This window comes from Sinocyclocheilus rhinocerous, unplaced genomic scaffold, assembly GCF_001515625.1.
Source record: "Sinocyclocheilus rhinocerous isolate Xijiao unplaced genomic scaffold, SAMN03320098_v1.1 scaffold6439, whole genome shotgun sequence".
Classification (NCBI taxonomy): Eukaryota; Metazoa; Chordata; class Actinopteri; order Cypriniformes; family Cyprinidae; genus Sinocyclocheilus; species Sinocyclocheilus rhinocerous.
Genome location: NW_015647551.1, coordinates 97,223 through 106,750, shown reverse-complemented (window position 1 = coordinate 106,750; position 9,528 = coordinate 97,223). Strand labels below are relative to the sequence as shown.

At 34.1% G+C, this 9,528-nt stretch overlaps 3 gene segments (V, D, J or C); all 3 read right to left on the bottom strand.

The window, feature by feature from the left end:
- Window positions 1-3,946: 3,946 nt before the first annotated feature.
- Window positions 3,947-4,592, bottom strand: LOC107709324 (T-cell receptor alpha chain V region CTL-F3-like). The segment is given in 3 exon segments: window positions 3,947-3,956; window positions 4,124-4,424; window positions 4,550-4,592. Coding segments are annotated over 3 exon segments (354 nt in total).
- Window positions 4,593-5,343: 751 nt separating this feature from the next.
- On the bottom strand, window positions 5,344-5,949 carry LOC107709323 (T-cell receptor alpha chain V region PY14-like). The segment is given in 2 exon segments: window positions 5,344-5,750; window positions 5,910-5,949. Coding segments are annotated over 2 exon segments (447 nt in total).
- Window positions 5,950-8,659: 2,710 nt separating this feature from the next.
- LOC107709322 (T-cell receptor alpha chain V region RL-5-like) lies at window positions 8,660-9,192 on the bottom strand. The segment is given in 2 exon segments: window positions 8,660-8,961; window positions 9,136-9,192. Coding segments are annotated over 2 exon segments (342 nt in total).
- Between the last annotated feature and the right edge of the window lie 336 nt (window positions 9,193-9,528).

The following is a 9,528-nucleotide window of genomic DNA, read 5'->3' as shown; positions in this document are numbered from 1 at the left end:
AGAGCGAATTGCAGAGGTTATGAAGAACAAGGTTCAACACTGTAAATATTGACTTTTTTTGCCAATAAAAGCCTTTAAAACTTATATGCTTATCATTGTTTTTCAGTATACCATAGAAACATGTGGAAAAATAATCTACAAATACTGAAGCAGCAAACTTTGCAAAACACAAAATTTATGTCACTGCCAAAACTTTTGACCATGACTGTACAATGTCTTATGAGACATAAGACTGGAAATAATGCCACCATGTGGCTGCAATAATGAATTTAAATCAATCCGCTGTGGAAGAGCAAGGTTATCATTCATAACACAGCATATTTTGTCAGCCTTTTTGATTATCTTGAGGTTTTAAAATATGGGCAGCCAGTTTATAAAAAATAAAGTTATAGGGTTACTTCACTGAACCACCAAATCCACAATTTTGTCCTCGGTTATTGCAACAGAACCTTTAGAAATTAAAGGATCTTTTTTTTTATTATGAAAAGCATCATTGATGTAAAATACAGAAAAGGGTAGTTGACATGGAATACTTGGGAATATGACAAATATAGTGATGAGACATGCTATACTCTGTTGAAAATTATTTAATATAGAATTATAATGCATGCCATGTTTATGACCATATTAATTGGGAGACATTGAATATTTGTACTTTAAAATTTAATTTGCTACACTACAGTTCCATTTAAAATAAACTAGTGAGGTCAACAAGGGTGATTTAAATTGGCAAAAGACTTAGAGAAAATGGTGATCCGTCACAGTACATAAGATTTTATCTTTCCCTTAAACGATCATATGAATTGTATCCTGAAATCTTGCTCAGAAACTCATGCCTATTCATTTTCAAATTTAATTTGATCATATTTGTGTTGAAATATCCTATATTTTTTACATTCTTTATAGCTATTTTTAAAAAATTATTTTAATTCATAAATAAATTTGTGAAATATCTTAAGCATTTTCTTTGAATTTCGATTACTTGATTAATCTGCAAGCAGTAAACATGAGGCTATGACAAAAGAATGGAGATTCTGTTTTTTTTTTTTACTTTATAGAGGTTTTTGTGCAGTGTTGATGTGTTTCCTGTCACTGTGGGCTGCAGGGTGCAGTAATACAGAGCAGAGTCTGATACTTCAGCAGAGGAGATCTCCAGATCCACTTGCTTATCTTTCATGCTCATTTTTCCATCCATTCCAGGGATACGGGGATCTGCATATGTTACATGTTTAGTGGATGCCTCCATGACAAGGAGCACAAATTCAGGTTTGGATCCAGGATACTGGCGATACCAGTGTAGACTGTTTGCACTTCCCTCATATTTGCATGACAGCATGACCGGCTGCTTTTCAGTGATATGAATGTCATTCTGCAGTGGTCTTATTGACTGTGCAAATGTATCTGCATAGAATAGGAAGCTTTCAGTTAGAAAGAATAACAAGATGAAAACGTTCACAAAATGTAAATTGCTTAGCAATGCAAATTATGAAATAATGTTTAATTATTTGCTATGAACTGGCATAAAAGCTTGTTAATACAATTAATTACGATTCTATCTTTAAACAAAGCTATATAGTAGGCCTACTGTTTATCACTTACATTCTGTTGTTGAAAACACAAGCAGACAGCACAGAAGCATCATCTTTGCACCACAAACAGCGAATGAAAACTGCACACAGATGTGAATTTTTATGAGATCCACCCAAAAGCTCCACCCATAGCTTGCAATGTATAAATGAAAACATTCAGAGATATCACGTTATGTGTGTATTAGATTTAGTTTGAAATATTGTTTTTTTTTTAACGATATGAGAATGGGGAAAAAAATAGGCTACAATTGTATAATTGAATTCAATTCTTCCGAAAATGCCAAGTTTTGCAAATTTATGTATAAAGGTTTTTTTTAATGAAATTTTTTTTTAAAATAATCTTTTTCTTTCTTTCATAAAAAAACAGAAATATTAGATAAAAATGCAATACATAAATACATAAAAATACAATATATTGTAATGCATAAAATATACAATGAGTAAAATGAACCAAAATCTATATTTAATATTTATTTAAGCATATGATCACAGTGAAGGTAAACCAGTGCTTTTAGAAAGTTTCAAGGACATTATTTTAATTCTATTATTGTCATAGAGGATATTTAACATTACATAATAAAGACTTCCCATAGAGGTTTTTGTACAGTGTTCTTGTGTTTCCTGTCACTGTGGACTCCAGAGCACAGTAGTACAGAGCAGAATCTGTGACTGCAGCAGAGGAGATCTCCAGATGGACCTGCTTCTCCACCTTATTCACACTGGCATTCATTCTTGGGAAAGGGGGTTCTGCATGTAGTAAACTGTTTGATTCATAAACAAGAAGCAGAAATTCAGGTCTGGATCCAGGATACTGTCGATACCAATGTAAACTACGTGCTTGGCTATCATATTTGTATGAGAGAATAACTGTTTCTCTCTCAGTAGCGTGTTCTGTGGTCTGCAATGGTGCTATTGACTGGGCAAAAGATTTACCTGCAAATAGAGCATGAAAAACATCAGGAAAAATACACACAATGTTCAGTATGAAGTTATGTAAATTGCAAGTTATTGTAAATTACATTATCATGTATTTACATAAATAGTATTTTTGGTAAATATATCTTATAGATCTAAAGTAAAACAATTAATTAAACCTACTCACCCTGTATGGCTAAAATTACAAGTAGGTATAAAAGAGAAGCCATTTTTGCATTGCTAAAGAACAGACTGAAGTCAAATAAGAGATGAATATCTTGAAGCTCCACCCACATTATCTGTGTGTGCTTATGATTACATAAAATGTGATAAACTCTCAGAAAAAAGTGTGCATAGTATCTTGAAGGTACATATTGCAGAACCTGATTTTACCAAGTGCGACATGTTCCTGGATCAACATCTTTGTTGACGCTGGAACAACATTGTGATTAACCAATCAGATTTGAAGAACCAGTTTATAGTTTCACAGCAAGAATGCATTAAAGTTAAGTGACAGAAAAACTTTTATAATGCTTCAAAAGATTTCTATTTCAAATAGGTAAATGCTGTTCTATTGAACTTTATATTCATCAAAGAATGCCCCCAAAAAATCGATCACTGTTTTTGCAGAACCTGATTTTACCAAGTGCGACATGTTCCTGGATCAACATCTTTGTTGACGCTGGAACAACATTGTGATTAACCAATCAGATTTGAAGAACCAGTTTATAGTTTTTGTGAAGTTTAGGCTTACAATCAGTGTTCGGTGCATGTACATCAGTGTCATTCATCTATAATTTCCTCTGATTTTAGGGATTACTCATGGTTAAGGTTAAATTTAGGTGTAGGGATATGGTCAAGACTACATTTTTTTTCCCAGGGTCAACAAAATATGCTAATACCTCAGCAAAACTCAGGACGTGTGGGTACATATTAGTGCCTAAATTATACATCATAGAACTTTTAAAAGGATACTGCCTCAGTACGGACTTTTGTACCTTTTTTTTTTCTTCATGAGTGTACATTTGAAAATTCATTTTGACTACTAATATGTAGTATTTCATATGTGAAAAGGTACTGTCTGGTATATTCATAATCATCACATCTGGCATCATATCAAAATGGCAACTTTTTGACAACAAACTTGAGTGGGTAATAGTGATTATATCACAGATTAGTTCATGCTTTAATAAGGAATGATTTATCAATATTTTTGTATTTAAACTCCAGGACAATCTCTGAAATGCAGTAATGAGAAAAGTCAGAAAACTTTCATCATTGTGCAGCATAACATAATAATAATGCACTCGATGCGCTGACAAAATTAGGACTAAAATGTGTCAAAATGTAGACTGGAAAGAACTATTAGAGTGGCTTACTAAATGCATATCCTTAAATTCTGGTTAAATGTATTTCAGTATTCTGTTTTCTTGAACACAAGGTCAGTTGTTGCTAAGAAGACAATCATAAGGCAATTGAAACTCATTGGCTCCCAATGCTGGATCAAAATGTTAAAATATAAACATGCATAATCATCCACTGAGCACAGACGCTGAATTCTATTTTAATGGGTTTCATTTTTGTACAGTGTATGTGTGTTTCCTGTCACTGTGGGCTGCAGGGCACAGTAGTACAGAGCAGAATCAGTTAATGCAGTGCCAGTGATCTCCAGATCCACACGATTTTTCTCCTCATTTAATCTAGCAGATATTCCAGGAATTGGAGGATCAGCCGGTTGCTTAAATGCAGCTTCATTAACTAGAAACAGGAAGTCTGGTCTGGATCTCGGGTACTGACGATACCAGTGGAGAGCATCTGTAGCAGCTGATCCATTGTAATTGCAGGACAGGGTGATTGTGTTCCCTTCTGAGACTAATTCATTAGGAGAGACTGGTGCTATTCCCTCGCTAGAGGCATCACCTAGGAGAAACAGAGAAAGATAGATGGGAATAATGAATGGAGATGAACAGAACTACAGAAGTAAAGTACTTTATATTATTGTGTTCTTAGTAATGTTTATTTGATTAATTGCTTGTATCTCTTACCTGTTAAGAGGGAGATGAGCCACAGACAAAACAAGAAAAGCATTACTGACAAGGAGCAAATGAGCAACTATGTTTAACTATGTCTAAAACCTCAGCATGCCTGAAATAATTGCCTTGGATCTCCTCCCCTTATGTGCCCTTGAAGAAATGGTTCAGTTTCTATAAATTTTTGGTTGAAGACTGCCCTCTTGTGGATCATTTTAGCCGTCACATCACAAGTATCTATATCCATACATTGGCCTAGAGTCATCAAATGGAATCATATTCCATAAAGGATAATTGTGAATATTTGAACTTTTGCCTCTTAAGGAAGAAGAAAATCATCTGGCTCTAGTTAGTATCAAATATCACATCACATTACGGTGCATACAACTTAGTGTATGTTAACACTCAGAACTAGAACAGGTGCCGCCTTGTGGTTGTCATGGGTTTATTTAAAGCAAGTTTATGAAGTTTATTTAATGTTTTGTTCATTTTATATTTTAGTCATAGGGTGTGAGTGATAGATAGCTGCTTTCACATGCAGTTGATTGTCGTGGATATTTCAGCAGTTTGATTTGTACATTCAGTTTAACAGCATTAAACTGATTCAGCTGAACTTACTGTATGTATATGCATTTATATGCATTAAACACTTACATTGTTCTTTCTTAAATTATGTTCTTTTTTGGAGCTAACTTATGGTTTTATGATTACAGCTGTGCATTTCTGCACTAAAACAGTAATATGTAGAGGTAAAAGTGGTTAACTAGTATAAACCAGGGCTATGGAGTTTACTCAGAAAAACTAAGAAATTATTTGAAATAGTGATTTAATTTCAACACCATTTGTGTATTACACATGGAGTATGGTTGGAGGTTTTTGTACAGCGGTGTTGTGTTTTCTCTCACTGTGGGCACCAGGGCACAGTAGTACAGAGCAGAGTCTGTCACTTCAGCAGAGGAGATGATCAGATCCACTCGCTTGTCTTTCATACTCATTTCACCATCCAGTCTAGGAATAGGGGGATCTGCATATACTACAGACTTCGTGGATGACTCAACGACAAGGAGCAGAAATTCCAGTCCAGATCCAGGATATTGTCGATACCAAAGTAAACTCTGTACACTGCCATCATATGTGCATGTCAGATTGACTGGCTTACCCTCAGTAACTTGTGTTCTGTCCTGCAGTGGTGTTACTGTCTTTGCAAAGCATTCATCTGTAAAATGTGTGTATAGAACTTATTAATAAAAAGAATGAAAATGGTAAAGTATGACAAAGTATGAATAAATGCTGTTGAATTATCATATAAACAGACAGACAATTATAAAAACAGGTGATATAACCTATATATATATATATATAAACTTTTACTTACCCTGTATTATTGACAGCAGAATCAGAATGCACAGGAACATCATGATTGCACTGTAAAAACAAAATGAAGCTCATAATTGAGAAATGAAAGTCTCTCTCAAAGCTCCACCCACAATCTAAAAAAATCTGTAAAAAGAAGGCACAGCGTACTGTATATTAAAATTAAGGAATTTTCCGTATTGATTTTTTAAACAGGTGTTTTACCTGTATTTTGCACTGCACTGCATTGTGTTTTTGCATTAATGGAAATGGCCATTAATATGGATAATGTCCATAATTACCTTTTTTTTAAACAGTGCACACATCTTATTATCTGAGGTTTAAATGTTTCTGTGAATTTGGCCAAAATTAATGAATAGCAGAGAAAGAATGAGAAAAGAATGCATGATTTTACCTGGGTGTGATTACATTCATTCATTCATTACACAAAATCATTGCTGAATTTCCAATTTGGAAGTTTATTTGTGTCGTATCAGTTAGATGTACTTCTTAAAATATTCTGTATAGATTTGTTTTCTACAGTAGTGCTCTTTTTTTCCCAGTTGATTTTATTAATGTTTCATTTTTGAAGTGCATGTGTAGCCATTTCTCAAAAAGTGGATGTATAGCTTTAACGTACATGTCTATTTCAGTTTCAGACAGCTGCAGGTGTTACCACAAACTCATTATGTTTTAATTTGACTGTTACCTATAGCAGGTGTGGTGATTCATCTGCACTTCAAAGGCAACACCAATACAGACAGAGATGAATATCAGTTTAAACTAGAACTGTGCTAGAAATGAGTTATTCTTGAACATCAAAGCACAGTGACAACCTAAGCTTAGTAAGATGAGGAGATGCATCTTAACAACTTTTTACTTTTATTTGCACAATGAAATTAGCACAGCAACACACAAAAAAATCATCTGAACTGATTCAATGATTAGTGTATATATAAATAAAATTGTGATGTATAAAACAAGTTGAGAAACATATATCTTAGTGTATATTCTCAGTGCTCCATTTGTTAAATACATTTCTCTCTGCTTCATGTTTTCGTACAGCGTAGCTTTGTTTCCTGTGACTGTGGGCCTCAGAGCGCAGTAGTACACAGCAGAGTCTGTCACTGCAGCAGAAGAGATCTCCAGATCTACTCGTTTTGTGTTTTTATTAATTCTTGGTGTTAAGCGCTGTGGTATGTTGTCACTCATCAGCCCACTTTCATAGATGTAGAGGAGGAACTTTGGTGTAGATCTGGGATATTGACGGTACCAGTGGAGATTATCAGGTGCTCCACTGTAGTTACATGTGAGTGTTACATTTTTACCTTCTAAAACTTGTTTTTGTGAGTCATGCGACGTTATCATGTTTGTCAGGATGTTACCTATGAGAATCAAAAATAAATAAAGGAAATAAACAAGGAGAAGACATAAAATCAGACCGTAAAATAAAAGTATCACAATCTCTTCATTAATTGAAGTCATAAATTCTGAGAAATGAATCAAAACTCACCTGTATGAAGAACCAAAATGAGAAAGACAGGAAGGCACATGTTGGTTGATGCTCTGACAGAGTGACAGTGTGATTCCACATTAGAAAATAAGCCTAGTCAAACTAATCTTAGAGCTCCACCTCTTGACACATTGCTGTACCCACTGTGAGGAAAAAAAACAAAAAAACATCGACACTCATGATTTTACTGTTGCAGTTCTTATTTATATATGACATGAGTTGATGCACAGACACTATGGTCAATATGGCTTTGACATGACATGGCATGAGAGTAAACCTTTTAGTGACTAAGCACTAAAAATATTCACACTGTAGCCTATATAATTAAGAGACATGCAATATATTGCAATATATTTTGTGTAAACAAACAAGAATTAGGGAAGAACAATGTTAAAAAAAAAAATAATAATAAATGCACTTGCAAAAATTTGTCTTCACCTATTCAGACTAGTTCTAAAGAGCTATGCCCTAAAAATGAAGTCATTGGAGACTTAATTCTGCAGTGAGGATATAGATATTATTTGCATGTATCAACATTTTTTAAATGTTTGCTGGTATGTCTGAAATTGATGGATTATGAATAAAATCTCCAACCTGATCTCACAGAAAAACCTAGCAATTTTACAAGGTGGTGATTTCTTATGAATTCATATGATGTGAATTGTATGAAAATGTGTCATTTTTAGAAAAACGTAAGCATGAAAGCCCTTCCTTTGCCCCACTGCTACATTTAATAGTCACTGATGCGAATGAGATTGAGAAATAAGATACATACGAATTCATCACGAATGCATACGAATTAGCCACTAACTTAAAATAGTTAAAAAAGCCATTAGGTTGTTGAAATCTCTGCTTATGTATATGAATTTCATTGTCAAATTTAAATACCCTTTAACCTTTACTTACCCTTTTCACATAGAGAGAAATAAACAGTGAAACATTAGTTTTAAGAACATCATTTTGCTCTCTCTTGATAATAAACAGTCTTCTGTAATGATTCTTTACCTCATTTTAATCTAATAAAATAATGGCAATTAATTCACTTTGATTGGTGATAATCACTAAATAATAAATAGATTTTAAAATAATAATAATAATAATAATTTCCTGAACAGTATAATTACTGTGTGATTCAGAATAGATGTGAAACATATGTAGTGCAGTGATGCAGTGTTTCTATGGTATTAGTATATTTTTCAGTACTTAAATATGCTTTGTTAAGACAGATTTAGGTTTTTGTACAGCGCTGCTGGGTTTCCTCACACTGTGGGCTTCAACGCACAGTAGTAAACTGCCGAGTCTGTTACTTTCGCAGAGGAGATCTCCAGATCCACAGAGGTTTTCTTTTCATTTAATTTCACGGACATTCCAGGCTGCATGGTTTCAGACTCCCCGCTGTTTTGTAGTATCAGAAGAAGGAAACCTAGAGTTGATCTTGGATAATGACGATACCAATACAAAGAAAGGGCTGTGGAGTAGTTGCAAGACAGTGTTATTTTATCCCCACTCTTCCCATACACCTCAGTTTGGACAGGAGTGATGACATCTCCACAGCGGCCAGCTGAAAAAGAGAAATGAGTATTCGTAAGTATAGGTTTATTACAGTGTTGTATTTTGGTTGACCTGAACCTGACCTCAGGAGCATTTAATGTACAATTCTAATGAAGAAAAATCTGAAATGTTTGTGGTTATAAGATTAAAGGTATTAAAATTAAACTGAAATTGAGCTTCTCACCTCCAAATGTAGATAGAAAGCTAAGTAAACAGAGCAACATTGTTCAGGCCGATGTTCTGACTGACAGCTCAGCTTGTAGCTAATCTATTTCAAAACCACATCCTCAGGATGGCCTAGATGGTGTCAAAACACTAAAGCCCCTCCTACTGACCCCAAACACACGTTTTAGGTCTAGAGTTGTGGGTCCAGTTTTCAAAAAAAAAAGCCTCTAAATTATTTGCAGAACAAACATGTTAACATAAGAAATTCAAGCTGGATATTTTAGTTTTTTATAAAGCTGAATCAGACTTAACTCAAAACCCAAATTCATCTCCAAAACAGAATACATCTAGACACATAGTGATTAAACTCGGTCACAGACTATAAATCTTTGAATTAGTTTCATACCTGTTT